Source organism: Sorex araneus, chromosome 1, assembly GCF_027595985.1.
Source record: "Sorex araneus isolate mSorAra2 chromosome 1, mSorAra2.pri, whole genome shotgun sequence".
NCBI classification, from domain to species: Eukaryota; Metazoa; Chordata; class Mammalia; order Eulipotyphla; family Soricidae; genus Sorex; species Sorex araneus.
The window spans coordinates 354,634,122-354,646,132 of record NC_073302.1 but is presented as its reverse complement, the minus strand read 5'-3'; the positions used below and the strand labels follow the sequence as shown (position 1 = coordinate 354,646,132).

At 39.6% G+C, this 12,011-nt stretch overlaps 1 protein-coding gene across 1 annotated transcript in view; it reads right to left on the bottom strand.

The window, feature by feature from the left end:
- The window catches only part of LOC101558146 (POU domain, class 6, transcription factor 2), a 421,096-nt gene that overhangs the window by 19,409 nt on the left and 389,676 nt on the right, over nt 1-12,011 (bottom strand). The window contains exon 6 of the mRNA XM_055128556.1: nt 7,179-7,385. Coding sequence (XP_054984531.1) covers nt 7,179-7,385 — 207 coding nt within the window. The remainder of the gene's footprint in view (nt 1-7,178; nt 7,386-12,011) is intronic.

Here is a 12,011-nt window from a genome sequence, read left to right as displayed (position 1 = left end):
TACTATCATGGTATCTATAAATAGTGACAGTTTAACTTCTTTTCATATGTGGATCCCTTTTTATTTCTCTTTAACAAAACAGGCTAGAGCTTCTTACACTTATGATTACCATTACTGTTGAATAATAATGATTGGTGGACATCCTTGTTTGTGCCTGATCTTAGAGGGAAAGCAGTTAGTTTACATTAACTTATATTAGCTATGGGTTTGTTGCATACGGTATTTACTATGTTGAGGTATATTCTTTCTATTCTCATTTTGTTGAGGGCATTCTTAAAAGTTATAAATGGGTGCTGAATGCTGTTCAAAACTATCTTTGATTCTACTGACATGTTAACATGATCTGAACTTTTCTTTCGGTACTGTTGTATTATGTTAATTGATTTACGTGTGTCAAATTACCCTTGTATTTCTGGAATAAATCTCACTTGGTTATAATGTTAATGTATTGTATTTGGTCCACCAAGTTTTGTTGAGGATCTTTGTATCTGTTTTCATTAGACATATTAGTTTGGAGCTTTTCTTTCTTCCTTTTTCTTTTTTTTGGTGATATCGCTATGTATTTTTGGTAAATGTTGCCCACATTACCTTGTTTAGAAAAATTTTCCTTTTATCCCCCCCCAACTCTTTGGAGGACATTGAGATGAATAGGTATGGAAAGGGAAAATGATATTTAAAAATAGGTAAGTCTAATTTTATTTTTGTTTTTGCTTGAAGAAAAAAAGTCTATGAAAAGTCACATAGAATTTCAGAGAGCTAATTTAAATAAGCCATCTTATTTCTTTTTTTTTTTAATTTAAATTTTATTGAATCACCATGTGGAGCGTTACAAAGTTCTCATGATTATGTCAGTTATACTGTACTCAAACACCCTTCCCTTCACCCGTGCCCATATTCCATCACCAACCACCCCATTATACCTCCCGCCCCTCCCACCCCCCCAGTCCCCGCCCTTGTAAGTGATAAGTTAAGCCATCTTATTTCAACTTCCTTTTAACACTAATGAAAATTTTGGAAACATTGAGTACCTTTATGAATGACAGTGTTCTCATATTGTAGCTATAGTAATTAATTTCTGAAAAATATCAATGATTTTATAAATTTAATTATTTTCCCTTGACACTGAACATTTCTACCAGTTTTACTGAAATAAAATTTAGAAAAGAATCAATCTCTACAAACAAAAATGTCTATTTGTTATTTATGAAGAAGTTGTTAATTTATTGTCATAAGATAGTAAGGGATATCAAGGGATCCAGGACCACACTAGGCTTGTGGGGAGGGGACTTCACAGAATAACCATAGAATTCCATTGGTGAAACTCAAAGTCACCTTCGATTCCATCAAATATTTCAAAGAAAAATTTTTTTTAGTGCACAGAGAGTTATTATTTCTTCCTCTTCATTTTTTAATCTTTTCACTATTTTTATTTTCTTGCATTGTTTCCCAATTTCTCAGTTGATAAAATGGCAGCTATATCTAGGGATATCTGATTCCATATTTCTAAAATTATCTTCTATTTTTTTGAGTCACACCCACCTGTACTCAGGGTTTACTTCTGGCTAGGGGCTCAAGAGCAATCCCCTGGTAAGGTAGGGTTTGAGATACCATGTGGTAAATGGGATTGAACCTGTATTGGATATGTGCAAGGTAAGTACCTTAATCTCTGTACTATCTCTCTGGCTTGATCTAGTTTTTTAAAAATGTTTGTATGTCAGGAGATAATTTTGCAGATAATCAATGTCTATCATTGGGATAAATTATGATGATGATGGTTCAATTTTAGATATTAGTCAGGCTTTTTAAATTAATGGTAGGCTGATGTAAACATTAAATTAATGATATAATTTTAAAATTAAATTGAATCAAATCACTCCAGGTTATTTGATCTGTACGTCTAATCCTTTATCCATTAATCATGAACTTCTTTCGGATTGTGATCTAAAGAACTTTGATCTTGTAATTTATGACATTATTTATTTGCTGTTAGAGCTATGATTTTGTGGAATCAAATATTTGTCTTAATTAACATGAAAAAAATAAAGTGAAAAATGCTCAAAATGTGCAGTTCCTCTGGGGTCACCCAACTTGGCTTCTGGTGTTTGATCTTATTTGATATCAAGATATACCAGTTCAGCTCTTTCTACCATTATCCTGGTGTTTCTGACTAGGTTCACCATAAGTTCCTTTGATTTTTCTGTCACTAGTATATGCTATCTGTACCCATTGTGATTTTCAACTGTCTCATGTGTTACACATCACATGCACATAGAAGTGTTATGTATGTATACTGTCAACAAATCCCTTCTGTGATATTGGTATTGCTTAGCAAGTGTTGGATTTGCAAAATATATTCCCAAGAGTCTGTTTGTTTCCAGTTGCCAAGATGTCCAATTTTACAGTAAAGAAGAAAGTAGTGGTTATTAGACCAGCAGAGAGCTTGATGTTTGTGCAGTAATAAGGTTTCATCCCAAGGGCTGACAGGTATGTGGAGAAGTTTGAGGTGCACCTATGCTCATGAGAAACATCAGAAATGAATTAACAGGAGTGACTACATGGTTTGCTATTATGTGCTACTTTCTTAGGTCCTTCTTTTCTGAATTAAAACTGTACCACCCCAATTCCAGCAGAGTAAATTTATAAAATAGCTAGCTGTAGTTTATAAGCCACAATTTGAATTTGAAGTGATATTGAGTTACTTTGTTTGAAATATTGATGATATACTTTAATTAATTCATTACTTTAGGGGCAATTTACAACTTAATTTGCAGACAGAAATCATTTTTAGAAATGTGAGAAGAGGCCTATTTCATTTTTCTCCCTAGAGATATTTTGAAATTCTGGATTGAACATATAGAATTAGGATTTAAGTCAAAGAAAATTTTTTTTATATTTGGAGAATTACTTTTGCAAAGACTTGTCCGAATGTGTGGAGAGGGGCCTTGAGCATGGCTGTGGCTGGGTTCCAGTTCCGGAGGCCTTTGTTTGCTGGAGCTCTGCTCAGGGCGAGGAAGGGAACTCAACCTGCCCCACTCCAAGGGGCCCCAGTGAAGACAGCCAGGCACGGGGGCAAGAGAACCCGCAGAGGAACCCAAGTGTGTGGGACCCAGAGCTGAGATCTCCAAGCCTGCTCAGATCTGGACAGGGCCTCCTCCACCCAGACCACCCATTTTCCAGTAGCTTGGCAACCACACCCACAAACTACCCCCGGCCCCGTGTAATGCCATCAATGGCCAAGATCCAGAGACTATGAAACAACGCTCCTGGAATACCTCTAAAAGCCTAGTTCTGCCTCTCAGAGAACCTGGCAAGGTACCAAGAGCATCCTACCTGCATGGCAGAGCCTGGCAAGCTCTCTATGGTGTATCAGATATGCCAAATACAGTAAAAATGATGGGTCTCATTCCCCTTACCCTGAAAGAGCCTCCAATGAGGCACCACTGGGAAGAATGAGAGGCTGCTAAAAATCTCAGGGCTAGGACCAATGGAGATGTTACTGGTGCCCGCTTGAGCAAATTGATGATCAATGGGATGACAGTGACAGTAACATTGACAGTGACTTTGCAAAAGTATTCATATGAAACCTGTAAATCACCCCAGAATAAGACAGCGAGAGATGGGGGTGTAAGTAATATAGTAGAAGAGAGGCAGAGTGCTTCACTGTGATCAAAGTTGCGTAAAAAACTGTTGACTATGATCTTGGCTCTGCAGGCTAGCAAGTGCTCTCTGCTTTTAATTTAGACCAGTAACCAGAGGGAGTAAGAAAGAAGAGTGTGTCTAGGAAGTGTTCTTAGACATATCTCTGCTTTTCTAGGTGTTGATTCTTCCTGGATGAGGTCTGTGTCTGCTTTTGGGACAGTCTTGTAGAGCCCTCACTCCTCCCTCCTGGTACGTAGCTACACGTTTGTACCAATATTTTATGAGTTTCTGTCCCTCCCACCCCCAACTAGACTGTAAACCCCATCAAAAAAGCCTCATGGTTTTTATATTATTCCTTTAATTTTTTTGGGTCTCACCTGGCTGTGCTCGGGGATTAGTCAATAACCCTATGGGACCACTAATGGCAGTTCTGAGGAACCTTATGAGGTTCCAGAGATGATACCTGGCTCCTCTGCATGCAAGATAAGTGCTAACCTGCTGTTCTATCTCTCTGGTCTGTTATTTAAAATTTTTTATTAAAAATTTGTATTAAGATTATATCAGTCTATAATGTTATTACACCAGACCATCACCAAAATACCAATATCCCTCCAACACCATTTTCTGGATCTCCTCTGCTTTATCAATCCATCTTGCTCTTTAGCAATCTCAGCCTATGATCAAAGTTTAAGTGTTTGTTTTAGTGGAATATTAACTTCTTTCCTCCTTGTTTGTTTATATACTGCAGATGGGTGAGGTCATTGTGTCTTTCTTCTTCAGACTAATTTTGCTTAACAGATGCTCTTCAGTTTCACCCATGTTGGAGCAAAAGGCAAGATTTCATTTTTTTCAATAATTATTGCAGTAGTAATATAATTATTGAGTAGTGTTCCATCCCATAAATGTATGCCACATCTTTGTGTTGGAGGGTGTGTGTGTGGGGAGTACCCAGCAGTGCTTGGGGGATCATCTGTGGAGCTAGGGATTCCAAGTGGAGTTGGTGGGATGCAAGAAAGCACCTTAACCCTCTGTCCTTAGATCATTGGGTTGTTTCCAGAATTCGAATGTTTCCAATTGTAAGTATTACAATGAACATAGGCCTTTTTGGATCAGCAATCTTTATTGAACAGATTTTAAAGTGTTTCTTTAACAAGCAAGTTAATTTTCCAAGACTAATATTTGAGTGCCGCTGAGAATGGCCTCTCCTCATGGATAGGTCTGACATGGAACAGATGAAATGCTGAGGTCTTGGGGCAGATACTCGTACTTCACTGCAGATGTATTAAGGATTGGAAATTTCATCTCCCCTTTCCTCTGTATTTTATTTCCTTGTGGTGTGCTTTACATTAGATGATTTTCCAACAACACATAAATCTATGTACTCAGTCATAAACTCACTGTTAGTTTTGGTCTTTTCTGCTTAGGATCTTTCCTTTGTTAATACACCCTCCAGTCTTAAATCCAGGTCTTGATTATTTTTTGTTTATTAATTTACCAGTTAATGGGTTACTTGTTTCAAATGCTTCAAACAGAGATGGTGCACATTTTAAAACATTTCAAGGATAGCAAGAAGAATTGTATTTCTCTATGTGCTACTTGATTTTATTTCTGCAGCATCTGATACTGTTTCCATTTCCCATATTTTTTTGAAACTCATGGAAATTATATCATTCATATTCCGGGTTTCTCTTCTACTTAGATTGTTTGTTTTTAAAATATACCTTTTTGTTTGGTTCTTTAAAAGCTGTTGTTTTTCATAATCATGAAAGTTTGTAAGTCCGTAACTATTTCATGGTGATTCATTAAAAAAAAAAGGAAAAAAAAGTTGATGTTTTTCTAGGCTCTTTTTGTCCTTTTCATGCCTAGTTTCTTTGGATATTGATTAGCTTTTAAGCAATAACATATGTCCTTGTGACTTAGATCCAGCTCACCCACCCTGAGCTCTATTCTAATTCCCAAATCTTTTTTCCTAATTCATTAGCAGAGGATATCACTATTTCCTATTTGTGTTTTGTCCATAGTATGCAAAAGGGCTTGCTTAGCTTAGATTTTTCAACCATTCAGTTCAACCTCTATTTGCTTCTAGAGTTCTTTTCTCTTGAAAACTAAAGCTGAGTACCACTCCCCGCACCCTTTTAAAAATAAATGCTTCTTATAGATCCCTAGGCCACCAGGTTAAATCATACCCATCATTACAATGATTACTTCCTTCCTTTTGCTGAGCACTATTCCAATCACTGATTTTATTTCAACTCATTTGATCATATAAATTGCTCTGTGTGGTGGGAACTGGGGTGTTTCTATTTTAAAGATGAGGAAACTGTGACTCAAAGGTGATATAAAATGTGCTCAAGATTGCACAGAGACAAGTCCACTCTTTCAAGCTGGGTGAGAATGCTGACCCTCAGCTGCTTCTTTGTTCTAATCACTTGAACTTTTCCTTTTCCTCCACATTCCATCTTTCCTCACATTTTCCTGCTTCTGTGCCTGCTTATTCACATTGCTTAGACCAGTGCTAGTCTATCATTCCCAGGTTAATTCTTATTCATTGGTTCCTGAACTATTTTTTTCTGTGAGGTCAAAACTCTGGACAAAGTTGGTCACTCTCATCTCTGTGATGATATAACACTTGGTGCACATTCAGTGATTCTCAGCATGTCCTCTGCTTTATTGCACAAAGGGCTCTATTTATATATCTACGTCCTCTACCAAACTGTGAGTTCCTTGAAATCAGAAAATGCTGCTCTTTCTTTCTCCTATACAGTTCGATATCAAAAGATGTTTGTGGAGGAACCAAAGAACCAGAAGTTCCATAGTCAGTACTCAATGGTCACTGTGTACTTAACATGCAGGAAGCACTTAGTAGAAATTTAAATGAAAAAAAAAAAACCAAACCTGGATCGTTATGGTCTTACTGATATTAACCTAATGCCACTTCTTATTTTCCACTCCCTAATGTGGGTAGCAGTTTCAGCAGCAGCAAGTTGGGATATCTTGATATTTAATAACTATACGTACATAAATATACACATATACTTATGCATTCATTGGTAGTTAATGTACAATTTATGTTGGTTTCTTATTAACATTATTAAAATTGTTTAATTTTTTAAGTAATAAAAATGCCAAAATAAAGATTAATTTCATCATACAGTAGCTTGGTCAGAGACTTATTTCCCAGTTATAGGGAAAATAAAGAAAGCCATGCTGTATGTATGTAAAAGAAATCTGAAAATTTGGTATCATAAGGCAAAGATAAATAAAACACATTTTGATTGAATTTTAGGTCACCATCTTTGCTCACAATTTAATATTTCATACTTTTAGATTGGGGCTGAGGAGCTAGTTAGTTGTCACCCATATATACTAAGAATGAGTGATAAGAACTGCTTGCTTTTTTGTAAGTATAGATATGTTAGATTAGTGGGATTAAATATTTTACAATCAAAACACTACTTTTCCTTGATTGATACCCAATGAAGGTGGAGTGTATGGAGAGTGTCTCGGTGACTAAGATTGCATTGCCATAGAGCCTTTACCTGTTGACCGGGCTTGATGGGAGAGAGCGTGATGCCCTGGGTGTTGATCACAGGCAGGATCTGGTTCCCGATGACTGTGGCAATGATCTGACCCTGGGCGTTCGTCAGGAGCTGGGGGGTGATGGGCTGCACTTGAAGGCCTTGCGTGCCACTTGCAGCTTGACTTGAGGGTCCTGGACTGGGCATCAGAGGAATAGTTCCAATGATCTGTAAGAGATTCAAGCCCATAGTCAGGCACTTAATTTGGGTCAGGGTCTGAAACCACTCATGCCTGATCTTAGGAGGTTCCCTGAGAGATAATTCGAAATCTGGGATCACTCTGGGAGAGGCAATTCCAGAAGAAAAGGGCAGAGGTATGAGCTTGTGGGCAGGAGGGAAAACATCCTACTAAAAAGTCAAATCAAACATCTTGATGGCAGAAACATGAGGTTTTGGCTGGGGCAGCATACCCCTGCTGTACCTCATAAGCTGATCAAGAATGGGCTTCCCCTGGTGTGCAGTCCCTCTTGTGCCTGGGTGAAGTGGAGGTGATGAGCATGTGCCTTATAACCCCCATTCTATCTCTCTAGTTCTTTTACATTGTGTTTTAAGAGGCACTTAAAAGGTAAGAGGTTCTGGTATGAAGGAAGGATCTTTGAATCTAGTAGCCTCATTCCTCCTTCACAGGACTCCTCAAGCATGATGTGCTCCTTTGTGTATTTCCACTCATATGTATTCTCCTCTGCCTTATCTCACCTCCCTTCTCACATCAGATTCCCCACTCAAGGCCAGCAGTAAGCTCCCTGACACCCCCACGGGGTTCCTGGTCTCTGCACGAAGGTGCCTAGGAGCTTGAGATCTTGAGCCCTGACTCAGAGGCTGGGATTCCTTTCCCAGCCATTGCCTATGGCTTTGGACCTTTAGTCTAGGAGCTTACATTTGCTTTCCAGGACTTGAGAGACCATAAGCAAACTCTGGAAACTCAAAGCAGGTCAAATAACCTCAAAAAATTGGAGAAAAAATATTTTAAATAATGTGATTTCTTTCTGTCTTTATTGGTAGGGGACTCCCAAATGGTGCTCAGGATGTCCTGTGCCCCCACAGGCAATTTTAGGCCACCTAGGCAGGTGGTTCAGTGCAAAGGCCTAAGAATATGAAGCCACCCAGGCCCTGTAGTGTGGGGGTATCTGGGACACTCTGATAATTACTCAGGACCTCCAAGACTGTTACCGGGCATGTCAGGAGACCACTGCTGCCAGGAATTGACTTGATCTGGTGCATGCTAGACCTTCCCATCAATTACTGTACTATTTCCTGTCCCAAATAAAAAAAATTATTAAAGCACCATGATTTTTCAAAGTTATTCATAATTGAGTTTTAGGTATACAATATTGTAGCAGTGATTCCACCACCAGTGTCAACCTCTCTCCACCAATCTTCCCAGGTTCCCACCCTCCTGCTTCTGCAAACCTGCCCACTTGACAGGCACCTTTCTAAGTTCTGTTGTTAAATTTTCATTCTTTTGATTCCATATTGTTAGCTCTGTGGGTTGGATATTCGGGCCTATCATTCTTTAACACCACTGTTGTACCTCAATCTGCCCTGACCTGGCCCCTATTGCCTCTAATCCATCTTCTTCCCTCCACTCTTTCTTTCCTTCTCCTTCCTATACTGTGGGGCCAAGGTTGATCTGACCTGTCTCTAACTAAAAAATGTTTTGATTATGTCAATTGGACCAATGGCTAAATGCGAGAGCCTGAGGAAACGGTGCTGCTCAGACTCTGAGGTGCTGGAGCTATCCTGGGCTACCCTAGTGTATCTCATGGGAATTCAGGGTCCACCTGGTGATGTTCAGGGACCTGCAGGCTGGACCTGGTGATGCTGCTGGGGTCAGCTGAATGCAAAGCATGTGCCTTATAACCCCCATTCTATCTCTCTAGCTCTGTAACATTGTGTTTTAAGAGACACTTAAAAGGTAAGAGGTTCTGGTATGGGAAGGATCTTTGAATATAGCGGCCTCTGATTTTAGCGAAGGGACTCTGCTAAGTGTGGCTAAAGGAGCCTGGTGTGGAGCAAATGTTGTGTTGAGAAGTAAGGGGATATCAGGTGTCCCTGACATCTGGAAACACAGAGCACATTCTTGAGGTGTTAGGTTCAGAGTTGATCTGTGAGAAATAAAAGTGGCACCCATGTTTCCCAGTGACTGGGAGTCTCCAGAGTGATTATGACCAATGTGTCATGAGTCACATGTGTCTCCCCTCATGCCACGGGAAGATTAAGCTGCTCTGTTCTGCTGTTTTATTCCACAGCCACCTCCAAGAATGGACTGCAGTGATGTGGCATGGAGGCCGCTGAGTCTCTGAATATCATTCTTTCGGGCAATGCTTTCACACACAGGATTTATTCTCATTCTGCATTTTTCTAACAGCTCTATTAGAATTACCCCTGGTTCAGAGCTAAGTCTGTGGGAGCACAGTTGTTCCTTGATGGAAGAGTTTTAAGTGGAAGAGCTGGAGCTGAATTCCAGGTCTGGCTGAGCCCCAGATGTTTGCTTTTTAATGATGTCTCCTGACTTCTTCCATATAGAGGACACAGAGGAAACCCACTCAGAAAAGACAGAAACCCTACTTGTAATTTCCCAGCAGAAATAAGCTTCTTGTGGATGGAGTTTATGGATCCCACTACTTTACCCCTCACTACTCTAAATATACTCTGTCAATAAATGTCCTTTGAATCAATGGCTTCCAATTTCAGGTATCCCTAGGATTCCAGCCACAAGTGGGGCACAGAAAAGCCACCAGACCACACCATTCAGTGATAAAGATCATGACAGAAAAATTTCCCCTTCCTCACTGGGTCATTGCTTCCACCACAAAAGTCCCTGCGGGATGGCACTAATGGAGGAGTTGTGTGAATGTCAAGTATCAATGGCAGTTGTCAATGGAGGCTGATAAAGGTCAAGTAATTACTGTGGGAGTGGTCAGCCATCCCTCAGGGAGCTTGAAGCTCTGCTCTCTTGCCAAGAGAGCAATGGTGTCTGTCCCTCAGCATCGGCAATTATTGCAGCCGGCTGTGCCAACAAGGTCAGGAAGAGTCCACATCAATAGATCAGAGCACATAAGTACTTTATTGATGAGTGGTTTTGCATTAAACAACTCAGGATTCAAAGATTCAACTGTTCTATGACTTCGCAGGAAATATGGGAATCCTTGAGGATAAAGCTCGTCTTGTGCCTCTGCTGGATATTTCCCTGTTCTACACTTGCCTTGTGAAATGTACAAGGCATGTTTGTTCACTTATATTGTGCCATGTGCAACCCCTCTTTGCAGATTTACACTGTTGAGAGGTATACTTCCCTTTCTCATGGTGAGTTAGAAAAACTTGACGGCTGATCCATGCAGCCTAGCCTGTCTATCTCTTAGGCTCCAGAAGCTCTGTTCCATTAGATTGGCTTGACTTGGAGACCCAGGGAAACTGGATTCATTTAGAAGGTGGAACTGTGAGTTCTATTTTAGGCAGGATGTCAGTGTGTGAAAAGAACTGGTGTGAGTAAAAGTAACTCAGGGAGCAAGGTTTTGAGCGAGACATAGCACTTGACAACTATAGAACACACTGTAATGGTGTGAGAGGTATTCTTTCAAGAAGATTGACAGGAGTCTGCTTATCTCCCTGGTAATGAGATGCTCTGTCTGCTTTCTGGGATAAAAGAAGAAAAGCAAATGCAAACAATTCACCAGCTTCTTCTCCAAGTATAACCTTATTTCCAAACATTGTACAGCGTTACTAAAACCTGGTGCCTTTTGGGCCCTCCCTAGCCATTCCTCTTTCATAGGCCCTGGATCACTTACTGAGGCCCAGACAGCACCAATCAGAGCCAGAGTGATCTGGAATGGCATAAATTAGCTCTTTACTAAAGACTTGCTCATACATAAGTGTAGGGTCTTGGTGATTCTACTGGCAGGAAACTTCTCTGAGGTTATGCAGCTCTCGTTTTTGTTGCCATTTCTGGAGACTTAAGATCAGCATCTTAACAAGTAAGAAACTTTGCATGGTGCATAATGTGGACTATTCGATATTCCCCCCAAACTACTAAAATTTGCTCCTACTCATCAAGGGTAAACATTAACCCACATCTTATTGTGTACACTTTTTTTTTGATAAGCTGATTTTGCTTAGACTAGTCTTGATTCCTCTTAGCACTATTACAGATATCACCAAAACTCCTCCTTTCCTGACTTAAACAATGGGGCAATAATAAAAGGAGCAGAGGCAGCACAGAAAAGAAACTCTTGGCACTTGTGTGAAGTTGTTAAATGTGCCTGCAGCTATTCTATTTTAAATCAAAAGTCTTCCCTCAACACCAATGACAAGTTGAAAAAAATGGGCGTGACTATATAAAATTAAAAAGCTTTTACGCACAGAAGAAACTACCATAAAAACAAAAGGGCAATGGAGCAATTGGGAGAAGATACTTGAACATATGACAAGGGGGTTACTGTCCCAAATATATAAGGAACACACACACAACTCAACATCAAAACAGTAAGACAGAACCAAAAATAACCCCCCACAAACAACACCAATTTAAAAAATGGGTGAAAGACCTGAGTAGACACTTCTCCAAAGAAGGTCTGGAGGTGGCTCACAGGCACAGGAAAAATGCTCAGCATCACTTGTTATTAGGAAGATGCAAATAAAAGTCACGACTCCACACCTATGAGAATGGTCTGTATTAAAAAGATTAGAAACAATAAATGTTGGTGTGGGTAAGGATGAAAAACGAATTCTGGTATGCTGTTGATGAGAAAATAAATTGCTTCAACCTCTAGTAAAAATGGTATGATGATTAATTAT